Raw genomic sequence first — 16,097 nt, forward strand, 5'->3', positions numbered from 1 at the left:
CCAGCCAATAGGTGTCATGAGTACTGTACTCAGCACAGCACAAATTCTTGCCAGCTTTCAGACACAAGTTAACCCAGCTCACACTTGGACTTTCTTTCTCCTGCCATGCAGATTTGCCTTATTTTCTTATTCCCACATTAACGCTGGCTCACTTGCTGAGAGACACCTTCTTGCAGCACATCTGGGTACAAGCTGAAATTCTTCCACTTAGCCTGGGGCGACAGTCACCCATGGGCATAAGGGACCTCATGCCTGGGACAGGAATGTTAGCCTGTGTGTTCCCACAACCCAGAGCTTCACCAGCCAAGCAACGCCTTCCATGCAGACCCTACTAGCTATGGTGGCTGCAAGGGTGGAAGAGGACATGCTGAACTATTCACCAAGACGCACGCACACTTGCTTTAGTTTCATGATCCCTTGGCTCCTCTCTCCCAAATCATTAGCATCCAGAGTCCTCTTCTCCAAGCCCGTCTCTATTTCCGATAAGCAAACATGAGTTACCTTACAAAGGGAAATCTGGCTAATGAATCAGATAGCACATTTTCTACTTCAGTGAACATTTTAATTATTGCCGAGATAACACAGCTTGAAGAGGAGAGCATCCCAGTACAGAAGAGAGCCTTGCTTTGTCTCAATACCTGATGACTAATTTCTCCCTGAATTAAATGTGAAAATCATTAAGCTTGAAAATTACCTCGCTAAAGTGTAGTGAGGCCTCAATGGACCCCTATTTGCATTTTGAAAATCCATTCCCCACATCCCCTATGGTGTACTAGGGTCTGGCAGATGACAGATTCCTCTGGTGTTGGCTTCTGTTTTCCCTTAGGGCTTTTTTTTGGGTGCAAAATCTAATTGCGCTGGCCTCAGCAAGTAAATGCACAGCTCTTTGTCAAGGCTCTGCTTGGGTCCCCTTGGTTCTTTCTTTGGGGGGAAAAAAGGGTTATAATTAGGTTTGATCCAACCTTTTTGGAAGGGGCCACCCCACAGTTTCTGATCCCTTTATATCACTAATGTTTTTTCATGCTATATAAAATTCTTACTTCCTAAGGATTTGCTGAACATAATGAAGGTACAGGAGGCGTAGTATTTTATAGCAGAAAAGGTGAAAAAAAAAAAAAGAGAAAGAGAAAAAAGTACCATTAGGGAGGAACGGGGTGGGGATCCAGATATGGATAGATCTCAGAAGCCACCTGCTGCCTCCTTCAGTTCTTCGGTGGCCACCTACAGAATTTCTCCTTCTTGCCAGGAAAAGGAGAGAAAATGCAAAGGTGGACTTGGCAGCGCTAAGCTTGGAAAGCCATATTTAAGGTATTAATGCCTGTTGTGCCTCTGGATTTCAGCTAGTTCGAGATTAATGGATTTCTCAAGATGTAGCTTTGTGCCAATTCAAATGCAAAGATGCAAAGGTCTACCTCTAACTTTATCCACCAAACAATATCAGTGACAGCCTGTCTTTTGCAGGAGGGAGTTAAAGATCATGGACATTTATTTCTGAAGTTGGCAAAGATGGTACCAACTCATCATGCGTTACCAAGGTCAAAATCCATCCTTCGTGCTTAGGGCAAGACAGCAAAGATTTTGCAGAGTTATTGCACCATCTCAGACAAGAAAGGAGGCTCTCATGCCTATGAGCCCTATCACTTCATCATTGCTTCTCCTCCCTGTGTGTCCAGGTGTGCTTTCTGGGACAGATCCTGTCTGCCACTGCACATTTGACCACCATCTACTGCAACAGGGCTCTGTACCAGCTGGTGGCTATAACAGAAAACCCAGTGCAAAGAGTGCAGAGGCAACACAGGCAACTCCTGGAAGCCTCTACGATCTCCTCAGCCAGGCCCAGCTCGTTCCCTTTAATTTTCTAAGGGAAATAACAGGAAGCTCCCCATAGAAATTAATATCCTTTCACGTTCCTACTGCCACCCATTAAGATGAATCATTTGACACCTGCTGCTGCCTTATCTGTCTCAGTTCTTGGGGTGAAATACCTCTGGGAACAAGATTAAAAGTCAGCAGTGAAGTTTAAAAATCTCTCAACAGACTAGAGTGACATGCTTTCAGCTGTCTGGCATATGGTGCTGGGTATGAAGAGGGAATGGAAAATGTCTGATGGGGGACAGTAAAGCCCTGGGAAACATAACAGCTAAGCACGGTGCTTCTTCGCTGGAGTCGATCCCAGCAGAAGTCATGATAAATGTTACCCTGTGCCTTGGCCCAAATGTTAGCTGAGTGCTTTGTAGCGGCACTTTGGAGCTTTAAATCTGAAGTTGAAGTCCCTTTGCCAAATGAGAAAAGGGAAAGGTGTTTTGGATTCAAAAGAGAGTCTCAGAAATCTTCTTGGAGAACCCATGAACTGTATCTGACACGGCACAGAAAGGCTCATGCTCAGAAGGACCAGCTCATTTAACATCCTTATCCCAATGAACCCAATATGCTACAGAAACGATGGTAGACAAGTGGTTCTCATTGCCATGTCAAGATACACTGAGAAGAACAAGAAACCTTAGCCTCCTTTCACTGCTGAAGTACTTAAAATCCAACTCTTCAGACCATCCATGTGCAGCATTGGTCACAGGATCATTCATAGCTTGGAAGGGACCTAGAAGGATGTCCCAAAGCTCTCCAATACCCCTGCTAATCCCTCGACTTCCCACCTTTGAACACCCGTGCCAAGGCATCAAGCGTCCTCCCCATCTCCTGCTGTGGGGCCAGCTGTGGGTGAGAGGCCACAGGCTTGACAAGCAAACACACTTAAGTACACCAAGTAGCTTTGATTTGTCACTAAACATCGGGGAGTACCAGGGATAATTGGCAACCTCATTACATGAGGTTTAACTACTCTCCAGAAACAACAAACTATAATCATCATGTTGGTGCTTGAAATGAATTGTTTGAAACATTACAATCACCAAGGCCCCTTTTTCCAGTTGGAGCACCCTACAGAGACATGTTTTCAATTTGCAGTAAAGATGAGGAACACAGAAAGCAAAGTAATAAATTAGAGGGAGGTTTACAACCCAGTCCACCTAGGACAGTGCACTGAGGGAAAGGTGAAATACAGTGTTGAGCCAAAATATTACTTTCTAACAGCAACGTAGGCAGCAAGTCTCAGATCTGAATAGAAAACAAAATCTCCACCTGGCTTGAGGAATAAGGGATGAAGAAAATAATGCAGGCAGCAAGACGAAAATACCTCTTGGACAGAAGCAGCTCCTATAAAGGAGAAGATGGAGTAAGCAAGAGGTGCTGAAGATATCTCAGGTGAGTTTAATATGCTGAAGCCCATGTGGCCTTGGCAAAATTAGTATCACAAAGGATATGAAGGAAAAGGATGACATCTATGTCAAGAAGGCTTCTTGACAGATACAAGCTTGAAGCAACAGTAACGTTTAGATTGGATATTAGGAAAAATTTCTTCACTGAGAGGGTGGTCAGGCATTGGAACAGGCTGCCCAGGGAGATGGTGGAGTCACCATCTCTGGAAGTGTTCAAAAAACATGTGGATGTGGTGCTTCAGGACATGGTTTAGGGGGCATGGTGGCATTGGGTTAACGGTTGGACTTGATCTTGAAGGTCCTTTCCAACCTTAGTGATTCTGTGATTCTCATGGATGGAAAGCAGGTCCTTCTAGTCTATCATCTTGCCTCCAGCAACCACCTTTGCTTGACTTCAGAAAGGGACATAAACCTCCCTCCCTCACCCACGTCATGGAGGTCACAGCAAGGCACAGTATCTTTTCAGAGACATAGATGCTCTGTCTGCCCTGAGCTGCTGCTCAGCTTCTGCCCCGGAGCACACAGGCTGAAAGCCTTTCTGAATTACAGCTTCTGATAATAAGGATGCTCACTTTGAAATAAGCCAAGAAGAACCTGCCAACAAAGCCCGCATCCTCATGAAATCCAAGCCAAAGGAAACTCGGACACTGGTGGAACCTGATGTGGGGCCTTTTATGATCATCTGCCACCCCCTTACCTAAGATTAGGATTTCTCAACAAGCCTTTCAGATGTTGGTAGGGAGCCAAGACCCAAATCCAAAAAGGCATTAAGGTCCTGGTACTCATCTGGATCTGGGCCAAAGACTCACCTCTCTGGCCATGAACGAAGGTACAGATGGAGCCCTCTCCAAAAAGTTGTCACTATCACTCGTCAGAGCCATGAGTTTAAAAACTACTCATGTTAGCCATTAATCCCACTTAATCTTATGAACTCCCACTGAGGACTACAGGCTCTCCATGGCTCGGGAGCCCTCTGCACAGCTGGGAGCTTCTGGCCCAGTGCTACATGTCTCCTCCCAGGGAGCACTTTTGGGGACAAAAATTCAGGATTCAGAGCAGCTCCCTCTCTAGGTATTCAGCAGATTGGTACACAGAGCAGGAAGGCACCGAACAGAAGACAAGACAGTTGTCAGCTGTACATCCCAGCTCTCCTACACTCTTGGAAATGAAGCTGGACAGAAACCAAAATGTTTCCAAATCTAGGGAATTTTCAGCTTTGAAATTAATTTAATTCCACCGTGAGGTTGCTTTTAATTCCTTGTGAATGAGCTACTCTCTCCAAACCTGAAGGATTCCATATCAGTTTCAGTCCTTTTAGGTTTTTAATCTCTCTCTCACTAGACAGACAGGCAGAATGTAATGCATTTCTCGTTTAAATCATTGCAAAAAAACCCCAAATTTAGAGCAGAATGTTTCAGGGGTGTTAAAGACAAGGAAGCACTTTGAAACCAACTTTCATAAGAACTGACCACTCAACTTAACGGAAGCGACATTTCTGTATGAAAAAAGTGATTTTAACAAAACATTTCCAAGCAGGTCCTAGAGCAGGGGGTGGGTTAGAGGCAGCGTGTTAACAGCGAGTGACGGGGAAGATGCCGGACAGACACGAGCAGCGGGCACGGGTGCCCTGACACAGCCGAGCATCGTCTCCAGCCCTGAAGAGCAGAGAGGTCCCCAAGGCAGACGAGAGGCAGGAAAGCAAAGCTGTGCCCCCAGGACAGCAAGGACTGCCACAGCCCGCGCCTCAAGTGCTTTCACAGACCATACGGAGAGCGCAGGGCTGGAACAACCCTTCCAGGCTGCCAGCCGAGAGCAAAGAGCAACGGCAGCATTTAGCCATCCTCTCCCTGCTATTAATCCTTCACTCCCCTGTGTTCCCGAATGGATTCGTGCTGCTTAATCGAAACACTGATCAGGTAAAGCGGTGCAGTATTCATACTTCAGTTTAACACCTCCCAGGGCTGTCCCAGAGCTTTCTCGCCCGAGCCGTCATGCCGCTGCCCGCGCTGCTGCATGGAGCTGCCGTGGCGGGGGCGCCCCCGCCCCCCCGCCCCTCCTCCCCCTCACCTTGTGCAGTTCAAAGGCACCATTTTCATTTCCAGTTTGAAGCTCCTCTTAAGGATGCCCCTTATCCTGGCATGAAAATATCCCGCATGAAGAGATGCCATCACTTCCCAAAAGTTGGGCCCTCCCTCCTCTTCACACCTTGATACAGGGTAAAACACTTTTTGACACTTTGAGCTGGTTCCTTTTGTATTAGTTCTACCTTTTGTGAGTGCTATGGCTAGAGACAGGCAAGGAATCTCACCCAGCCCTCCACCTCACTGTCTTTCAGCAGATCTAGCCGCGCCTCGCGCATCCTCCCGTGTGCCTGCCATGCCATGCCGCCCACTGACAGCCGTGACCCAGCTGGGAGCACATCTCCCACTCACACCACCCTGCTTCCCCTCCTGCCATGTCCACTCACTTGCAACAGTCACTGCAAGGCTCAAAAAAAGTAAAATAAAATAAAAAAAAAAATCAAAACCCCTTCAATAGCCAAAATGGAGACTCAGTGCAGCCACTAAGGATGCACCATTGATACACAGTGTGTTTGCACACTCAGCCGAGAGAAACAACTCTTCCTCTCCGCACTGCGCACAAGAGATGGACAATCCACACCTCCTACAGACATGGACTTACAGCTGGCACACAGGACCGCGCTCCAGAGACAGTACTTGCTAAAAAGGAGTCAGAGTTACGGCCACACAAACCCCAGTGAGCATCTCCACCCCCAAGGCCATGTACAGGTACATCCTCTGCTGTTCAGCTTCATAAACACATGCAAACCCCAAGCCCATAACAGGACAGAAGACATGACTATGTGTGCACATGTATTTTTAACCTCTGTATATAATTACCAGTTCTTTTTATCCTAGGAAAAAGGCTAAACAGTCTAACGTTCCTCAGAGGAAACTTCACATAATGAACAACTAGATTAAGGATGCTAGGTCCTGCCACACAGTAATGCATATATATTTTTCAGCTCCTGGCAAAATAACGTATATGCACAGCAAGATTCAACCCACCCCCTTAAACACTGCTCATCAGAAATGAGTGAGGCACGTTTGCCTTCCCTTGTGCTACATGTCTGAACATCTCCTCCAGGTGGGCACTTCAGCAAACATGACTCTTGACCATGTTCCAACTGTGACAAGAGTGGCAGCGGACTAGAAAGATGTCAGCTACCAACGCCGTGTCATCTGTGACAGCCTCAAAGGCATAACTAAAAAGGTCATTCCCTGTCTTAATTCATGTGCTGTAAATTATATTTCAAAGTACATCTACAAAGAGAATTTTGGGATACTGACTCATCCAAAATGGGGTTACCTGCAATGAGGAGGCTAACGTGGAAGACTGTGGTGCCTCCTGATGTAATCGGTACTTTGAAGCATATGGATGTGGCAGTTTAATTTCTACACTTCAATGGGCAACAGATGCTCTAGGAACCCGCCCAGGGCCTCCCTGTGTGCAAGAAATTCGGCTTGCTCAGCACCATCCTCAGGCAGAACTGCTGCCCCTCCATGTAGCAGGACATGCTGTATCCTTTCATTTTTCTATATGAAAACCTGCAAAAATTTCCAGTGCCCATTCCAAAAACTCAGTGGCCAGAAAGAAGCAGATGCTTGATAAGTCCACAAAAAAACCCACAGAATTATCCAGCTGGACGTACCATAGGAAAAAAACATTCCTCAAACTTGAGAAAATCCTTGTAAAAAGAATGAAAGGATGAAGAAATTAATTTTACTGACAAACTTTCAAACAATTTATCCCTTTACCTTTCTTTTGGATTTTCTCATCAAGTCAAAATTTCACATCTTTGACCTTCCCTTAATGAACAACCACATCAACTATTCAAGGCATTTTTACATTTAAGAAAACATTTTTTTCCCCAAAGACTCTTTTGCCTTCCCACTCACACCTCATTCAACTCCCAATTAAGGCATCTGCAGAGGGAGTAAGTGATTTTGTCCTCATTTATCTAAATGCATCAGGCAGTAATGAAACTCGCTCTGCTACAGTGACAGAGTGGAAGCAACCACCAGTGCTACAGAACCACTCTCAGATGAAGGATTTTCCAGTGCTGCCTACGGAAAGGATATCAGCCCACACGCTCACACAAAATGCTGGATCCTTAGCTGACCTTGATTAGAGGTCAGCTCCAACAGGTCCAGTTCCATCGCTGCAGGACACAATGTGGGGTTTTCTACTCTTAATTGGCTACAAGCCACATTCTGCCCTGCCAGTTTGCTGCTATTCTGGGCTGGTATCTACCTCTTCCCCCTCCCAGTTTAAGAGCTGTGGTGGTGCCCAGCAATCCCTGCTTTGTATCTGGGATTGCACTAAGCTGCAGCTCTGATGCCAGGAGCTCCCAATTTCTTTTAACTGCTGGCTTGCTCTCCATTTTGGGAGGCAGAGGGGAGCAGGACAGTAGGCTGGAAAGAAGTTCATAAATTGCTTTGGCAGCTGTGTTTCCCTTTATTTTTTTATCAACTCTACAGGACTATCGTGGATTTCTGAAGCTTTGTAGTTTAAAAAAAAAAACCCAAACCTTTCAAGTGGAACAAAATCTCTCTTTAAAATGAGGACAATGGCAGAGATAATTAGAAGCTAGGGACTGAAATTTCAGGATACTGAGTTTTGGGGGAGATTTTTTTGGGGGTAGAGGTAGATAACCTAAATTAGAGACCAATTATAAATCCAGCCAGCTGTTAACCTGTTGCTGACTCACAGAAAACGTGACAAGAGCCAGGGTCTCACCTCGCAGCTGCTGGAAGCAGGTCGTGCTGCTCTCCCCGTCTAGCGCGTGCCGCAGGACCCCGTTGCTCGGCTTGGGTCTCTCGTAGTCCCTCTCGGGAAGCATGGCCTGCTCGCTCTCCCCGGCGTGCTCCGGCCGGGGGGGCAAGGACTGCGGGAACCCAAACATTGGCAGGGACGAGAAGAAGAGTAAGGCACCACACAGCAGGAAGCCTCCCCACCATGCACCGATCCACCGAGGGTCGTCCGGGGTTATGTCCAGCTTACCTGCAAAGGCACACACACATGTCAGTGGCTTGGCCACGGGGAGGGGAAGATGACAGTGCTAATGATCCTGTAGGCTGGAAGATGGTTGTTGGGTGCTTTGTTGGCTGATGAGGAGCTCCCAGGCACATGGTGAGGACCCACAGTGCAGCCCACGCACATACCATGTGAGCCACCAGTGCGTAATGACCTCCACATCCAAGCGGTCCATAGGACAAGCAACCCATCACCTTGTCTATCTAGACGGTACATCCAGCTTCTGCAACACCCTGTAATCAAAGCTTCTCTCCAGTGTCTTTGGCTCTGCCAGCTCTAGGACGCTGCCATATACCAGTCAGTGACCCCCGTGCTGGCACTGAGGCTTTGGACATCACTGTCCCAGCATGTCAAATGTGCACACAAAGCTGACATACCTCCTGGCACCAAGACCTGCATGAAGCAGCAGCAGCACAGACAAGGACATTGCATCTCCACCCTGGCTTACCCTTTTTTTCCCAGGAGGTCAGTGCTGTCCTTCCTTTGAATTCACAGCCCTCTTCAGCAAAGGAGAGATGGGCATTTGGGCTTTATGGGCACTTATGACTGTGTGGAGGGTGAAACAGTCCTAAATATTGGAAAAGAAACCCACCCTCTGCATCAAATGGGCTCAGAAAGGTAGCAAAAACATCACAAAATGAAGAAAAGCAAAGCAAAAGGCAAGAGTATCCTGTAGGCCATCACTCAATGGAGATAAGGGAAAATAGGGCTCTGGAGTCAGTTTGGGGGAATAAAAATGAGTAACAGGAGAGAAGAAACTGTGCTCCTAACAGCCACCTCGCTGCCACAGCCGCTCAGCCAGCCGGTGGAGGGTGCCCAGCGCCGGAGCTGATTCCTGGGGGAGACCCGGGTCTGTGTGGCTGGAATAACAAGCTCCTCCATTCATGCTGTCTGTCTGGTTACTGCCACTCTGAAAAATGTGTCTCAAGTGAGGCAATCAAGTTGTCTCTCAAGCAGAGATGGAAGGAAACTCTTTTCTCCTTAGGGAAAATAACACGTAGCTCTCACATATATGTAAGGTTTGGGAAACAGTGTTTTGGAGGGATTGCATTCTTCTGCTGTTATTTCTTCCTGCCTGAAGTGCATTTTTTTTCAGGTTCTTGGGAACATAGCCACGTGAAGAGCCAGATAAACCGAGGTCTTCTTCATATCCCCTCCCTAAAATAGGTCCTGCATGGAGGGCAGCACAGCGGCGTGCCATGGCATCCCACACCTCCTGCCCAAAACAGGGAGCACGACAGGGCTCAACCCTCTGGAGCTCAGTCTCCTCATGCCACCCCAAGCTGCAAGGCAGAGCCAGCTGCAACGCTGAAGCTCTTTCCCATACAGAAATAGACAGAGGCCATGTGTGCCCCAGCCTTCATGTGACAGCCATGGACCTTGGCCAAAGCCAGCTGGACCTGCAGCTGGAAAGCGCTATACCCTCCCTAAGACCGGCTGAGCCACAGCCCCTCGAGGCTTCTCAGTGGTAATGCCCCATCGTTCACCTCCGTGGCTCTGTATTTGTCTGGGGCTTTTTGAGCTGTAAATACGGAGCACTGCCTTATGTTAAAAGATAGCCAGATCATATCAAATTAACTTTTTAGCTAGGCCAGCATCTTGCCTCTGACGGTAACCAGTTACAGATGCCCAGAAAGTCCACAAGAATAAAGTCAACATACACCTGATACTATTCTTGTGATTTGTGGCTCAGGGGCTTTCTAAGCTAGATTTGGTGTCATGTTCATTTTTTCTTCTATAAACTCATCCAACTGTTTTTAAACCCATTTGTAGACTTTTAACATCCTGGGATGAGGAGTTCCACAGCTTCACCTACTGGAAGAAGAAATACCATCTTCTGCACATTCACGTTTAGGAGTAATTTATACTTAACGGTCAAATAGATAATAGGGTTCAAACAAGCTCCTCTGCATACAGGATCAAGCGAGTCTTTGGCACCTCTTTGCTAAAGCCATGGAATGAAAAGGGGCCATGTGGTGGCTGACCAAGCTGCAGCTAAAAGTCTGAGCCATCAAAAAAGGTACATCCTTCCTGCTCATTCAATATTATTTAGATTTCTTCACCTGCCATGTGCATGCAAGAAAAGAAAAGACAGTAGCACTCTTCCAGATTTGCACAATTCTGTTCTGAGTCCTGCAAGGTTAAATTCCCTCCAGATACATCCCATGAAGATGTATTTGCAACGTCATAGAACTGGAATGCACCCTCAAAGGGGACAACACCCCTGCAGCAGGATGAGAGCCTGTGGGATCAGATGGAGCTGAGAACTGTAGAAAAGGCATCTGAACAACTGAGGGAAGAGAATGAAGCATCAGGTTTGCAGTCTATAGCCACAGGGCTTGGGGAGCAGCGGAGAACAGCCTGTTACACATTGCCCTCTCATGGCAAAGAGCACGTAGTGCAGGCAGCAATAAAGGAATTTGCAGACTGCATTTTTTTCTTAATGAAAAAAGGACAATTTGCAAACAATTTCCTTTAACCCAAATGCAGAGTCAAGGTGAGCAGTAATTAGCAATGCTTTGGGAAAAAGCAACGATACTATGAAACTGAACCTGTCCATCTAAACAGGGTCATTCACAGAAGGTGCCGGGCATGGGTGTTACTGGCGTGCCTCCATTAGAGAGCCTGGACAGTCCTCACAGGTCCTGGGCATGGCAGCTCTCCAGATTTCATCCCGTGCTCTGGACACAGCTCCCCTGGCAAGACTATGTCCATGGCTAGCAGATGTGCCCTGCCACAGTCATATTTTAAGGTGTCCTCTAAGAGCTGGGCTGAAATTCATCTCGCTGTTAGAAAAGCCCATGGAAGGGAACAAATTTTACCTACTACGAATCTGTTATCTATGGAGATAGAGTTGTAAACTTTTGAATCCCAGTCATAAAACCCCTCTAAAAGTGACACCCATACATGCAAGAGGCACTCAAGATGGAGCAAGAAGCAGTTTCCTGCTTGTAAGCATCAACCTTTTTGTCCTGCTGATGCAACATTAGCATATTTGCTTTGAAACCAAACCCCGTTCTTACTTGTGTCAATGAAGACAGCATCCACATAGATTTTGGTACAGAAGGAGCCCAAGATAAATCCACAGGCTGGTCCAAATACCAGCATCGTAAACAGGATCCCTACAAGGAGAGAGAAAAGAGGAAATTAGTACTAGGCTCAGGTTATTCATTGCAAGTTGTTCTGCTTGTCTCCTGCAAGGTGATATTGCCCTGCTGATGCCAAATAGATAGGGATATGTCTCTGTGTTGAATGCTTCAGGCAAAAGAGCACCCTAAATGCTTTTTGCTTTTCCACATCTCTTCAGGAAAAAGAATAGATGGAGCTGTGATAATGCTGAAGGATTTCTACTGAGCTGAGAAGACAGTGTGGACCTATACTGTGTTTTGGTCGGCTGGCTGCTCTAAAAGATGTCTTACTCAAAAGCGCAAGGTAAAGCAGACCTGCCTTCTCTCCACAGGGAAGTATTTACCTTTGTCACTTCCAGCTAAATTCCTGGTAGACAGGGATATTTTCAGAATTTAGGGCCAGCAAATCTATGAAATGCAGCGTTGTCACAGACTGCTGGATAAAATCCCTTTACAGAAGTAGGAGCACTCTTCCAAAAACTGTGAAGCCCTTCTCTCCATCGTACCCACATGGCAAATATTCCCCAAGGTTCACGGCTCTTCCAACCTCTCACAACGGCTCGCTCCTCCTGCAAAACCTGCATGAAATCGCCAGTGTAATGCCAGCCGAAGAGCTATTATGAGTAAATTACTTATTTGCTTCAATACGATATTTAGAAGCATTTATTCTCACTCCTGATTTGGCCCTGAAACAGGAATGCTACAGGCACACCGCCAACTCTTAATTATCCAGGGCAGAAAGGCAAGGGGACACAAGGATAATCCAGAAAAAGAAGCAGCAAAGATAACACAAAAGATTTGTAAATTAAGACAATAGAGGCATATTTGATACCCTCACATTTGGAATAGAAAAACAACAAAAAGGCCCCAAGGACCTTGTAAATGGCTTTCTGAAGGAAGCAGGGACAAGTCTGAGCAGCACGGAGCAGAGCAAGCGCCTGCTTGTTCGCTCTGGGGCAGAGCACTGCTGATGGAGCCATGGGCCGGCGAGGGCGGCAGCTCTTCGGGGCGCGGGGCCAGCGACGCGCCAGCCTGTGCTGGCGCTAGTCCCGGTGTCACCGCACTTCAGGAATGTCCCACGAAGGAGTTGATTCGCATCCGGGTGCTTTGCTCGCTCTCCTTCAGCAGCGGGGTACATCCCACATCTCTCTCCCAATCTTTCTGGGGGTGCTGCCTGGCATCTCAGTGCATTCGTAACGTGCTTCACAGCTATCTCAACCCTCAAGTTCCTTAACTGGAAACTTTTAATCCCCAAGCTCGCTCTCTGTGCATTTCTCAGGAGCAGGAGAAATGATCAGAGCTGCAAAATACTCCCAGCAGACCACCAGCCCTATGCAAGGCAAACCACGCCTGCCGATGACAGCTTAGCCAAGCAGAATAAGCTGGTATGGTCAGAAATAACTTCATCTTCGTTTTAACAATACTGACTGCAAACTAATTCCTCCAGGTTTGTGGTACCGTGACTTGGCTGGATTAATACAAAGCTCAACATCTCCAGCCAGCTACTTGTGCAGAAACCCGATGTGTTAATGCCTTCACGGCTATCGCCTACAGAAGCAAGAGGGAGAAACAAAGGTGGTGGAAGGAAAAAAAGTGGCAGGTTGTGTATGAGCCGCGGTAACGAGTCACTGCTGTCAGGACAGTGGCAGAAGCTGCAATCCCTCGCCCCATCTCAGCTCAGCACGCGCTGCAGCCCATGCTGCCAGCTTAAATAAGCCCCCAGGGTCTCTGCCCGCGATGCCCACGCCAGCCGTGGAGCGAGCCATCTCCCCTCCTGCAGTTGCCTTGTCCCTGGGCATTGGGCTTGTGCTCCACGATCCAGCAGTAAATTGGGCAATCTGTGCTCCTCAATCAACAGAGCTGCTTCGGAAGCCCGTGCCTCGCTCCCCTGGGGATCTCTAAAGCCTCGCGTAGGGGATCCCAGTCCTTGGTTACCTGCAGAAGCACTTTGTGGGATGCGAAATGAGGGAAGAGACAGGTCGGGAGAGCAGGGAAAAGGGATTTCTTTCCCCAGTGCACCCAGCCCCGTCTCCCTCCTTCCCAGCCCCAAGGCCTGCCCCACTTGGGGCCATAAAATTTCCAGTAGTATTTCATGAAATATCCACATCGCGCCTCTTTTTTGTCACTAGATGGCATTAGTGTCTGCCATTCATCCCACAAGTGCCATGTGGAGCGGGCTAGGTGATGGTGCAGCCCACCCCAGCTCCCCAAATGGGAGCACGATCGCGTTACTGGGGTCCTGCAGCCCCTGGGAGGACCGCACTGATGGCAGGGTGCTGTCTTCACCCACGTATCTGCCATACAGGCAATCAGGTTGTGCCCTTTGGCTACTTGCATGCAGGAATTTGCAGATTTTAGAAAAAACTTGTTCTAAAACTGTTAAGTTTTTTTCTCAAAGAGTTTAAACAGACAACATCTAGCAGAGGAATGGCCACGACTATTAGTCTGATGAACAAGCTGGCAATCAAAGATCTGGTTTACCTTTGATGACTAAATCATGAATTTCGACGTAATTATGGTCAAGCACATAAGGACACACTGGGCCTCGCAGCAGTTGGAGCAGCACCTGGGGCAAACGTAGCCCATGTTTCAGATGAGGAACTCTAGGATTTCAGCAATTACTTCCCTACCCTAGGAGGAGTAAGGGGAAGGAAAACCCATGCAGATCTGAGCACCTCCTCTTTCCCAGTCCCAGATCCTGGTACCCATCACCGCGGAGGGCACTGGCAGAGAAACCTGCTCCTCCAGAGCTTCCCAAGGGTTCACATGCGCAGGGATGATCCTCCCCAAAGGAAGGTTGCTGTGGACACCAAACCACCCCGGGCTGTGACAGGTTCCCACAGGCACCAGGGAGCCAATGGGGCTGCTGAACTGCTGTGCCATTGCCCCCGTGGGACCTGTGTGTGCCAGCAAAAGGACTGCGTGGCCAACAGACAGCCGCTTCCAGGGCACCCACCGCCCAGGAGAAGGCAACTCGGCAGCTCTCGGCACCGCAGGGCAGGTTTAAGACCTTGAGGATAGGATGAATCAGGCATGACCTGCTCTCCACAGGCAGCAGAAACTTGTTTTCCTTTTTTTTAAACATATTGCTGGTTGATGATTTTCTGTAAGGGTTTAACAGCTCTGGAGAACTGGGAACGCACGGAAATTGTCATTTGGCACTGATGCAGGCTCACGTAGCTAAGCAGGCAGAAGGACAAGGACCAGTTCTAATCCTCTAAGCAACACTTTTGGATGTACCAGTGTTGGGTTGAAGAGGGACAGAAGTTTGTCCCACAATGATCTCCAAACCCACAGGCAGCGTTGTCAGACTGCGTATACAGGCAAAACCCCAGGACTGAAGCGTGTTTCATGGAGCAAAGGGCTAAGAGAGAGAACACAGAAAAAGATCGTCCTTCACCAGAGAAACCCCAGGGAATATTTGCCTCTTTTTCCAAAGCAGAAGGGAGCAGGGACCTTTTGCTAGTGATCCATCATCAGCAGGGAGATGCTCGCAGAAGCAGCTAGCTCAAACAAAAACCAAACTCTAGGCAAGCCGCGGCCAGCACCGGTAACACGCGCCGGCACCCGCGACAGGCGAACGCTGCTCCTCCTCGCTCTGTTCGCAGCACGTGGCAAACCCCCACTTCAGAAACAAGCCATGGCCTCAGTTATTAAAACACCGCGTTTCATACCCGGCGGCTGCAAGCTGGAAGGCATTATTTGCTCTGCAATGGCCTCGCTAGAGGGCAATGTGGGATAGAGCATCCACCGAACAGGGAAACAGGTATCTAAGATCTTACAATAAAGCATTAAATTATTATTCACCTCTAGGCTAGCTTAAAAAACCCTCATGTTAATTGTGTTTTTACTTTTTCTATAGTTTTCTAGTTTGTCCTATAATCAAGAAAACAATTGGCTCACCCCATGGTCTTTTCGTTATCTTTTTTTGAGACTCCAACAGAATCCTACTGTTGCAGTAATAGTATTTTACACTTCATGTCATAAATCAAGCAGGTTTTGGAAAAACCAAAGGCATGGACTGTCACGATGGATAGTCTAGGGCCTGTACAAAGCCAGACCATGCTCAAGGATCAACAGAGCACACCACTGGGGACAAGAATTAGGCTACTGGGTGATTGGGATAGTGCCTGTGGTTGTACATGAGGGCTCAAGGGGAAATTAGCTGAGTTAGAATTAGCTTAAGACATCCTTCCTCTTTCAAGAGACTCTGCACAATTGCTAGTCACCCCCACTATTAGGAAACACTGTCCACATCACCCACCTAGCGATGCAACCAGGAAGCTGCTGCTTAGTAGAGGAGGAGGTCTAGCAAAACCTCTTTTCCCGGTCCTGGGGTTGCTGCTATGGAGAAAGATGTGCTAAACTTGCAGATGGCTTTAACACCACTTGCTAGGTGTTTTCCCACGCCTCCCTCTAACTTTTAGATCAGCGTGATTTGACAGAGCCAGAGGGTACTAATACCAGTAGCAAACATATCAAAGGTCTAATCCTGGCTCCATCAGTCTCTCGCAAAACTCCCACTGATGGCAACATAACTGGTGATCAGTATAGGATCCTGCAGCCTCTTCCCCTTCATTCTCAGTTTAAAATTTATTTC

At 47.7% G+C, this 16,097-nt stretch overlaps 1 protein-coding gene across 1 annotated transcript in view; it reads right to left on the reverse strand.

The window, feature by feature from the left end:
* SLCO3A1 (solute carrier organic anion transporter family, member 3A1) overlaps nucleotides 1-11,498 on the reverse strand; it is a gene marked incomplete at its 5' end in the record, with an annotated part of 27,938 nt that extends 16,440 nt beyond the window's left edge. The window contains 2 exons of the mRNA XM_010281447.1: nucleotides 8,073-8,336; nucleotides 11,393-11,498. Of these exons, the coding sequence (XP_010279749.1) occupies nucleotides 8,073-8,336; nucleotides 11,393-11,498 (370 nt within the window). The remainder of the gene's footprint in view (nucleotides 1-8,072; nucleotides 8,337-11,392) is intronic.
* Between the last annotated feature and the right edge of the window lie 4,599 nt (nucleotides 11,499-16,097).

The sequence above is a fragment of the Phaethon lepturus genome, unplaced genomic scaffold (genome assembly GCF_000687285.1).
Source record: "Phaethon lepturus isolate BGI_N335 unplaced genomic scaffold, ASM68728v1 scaffold9482, whole genome shotgun sequence".
Classification (NCBI taxonomy): Eukaryota; Metazoa; Chordata; class Aves; order Phaethontiformes; family Phaethontidae; genus Phaethon; species Phaethon lepturus.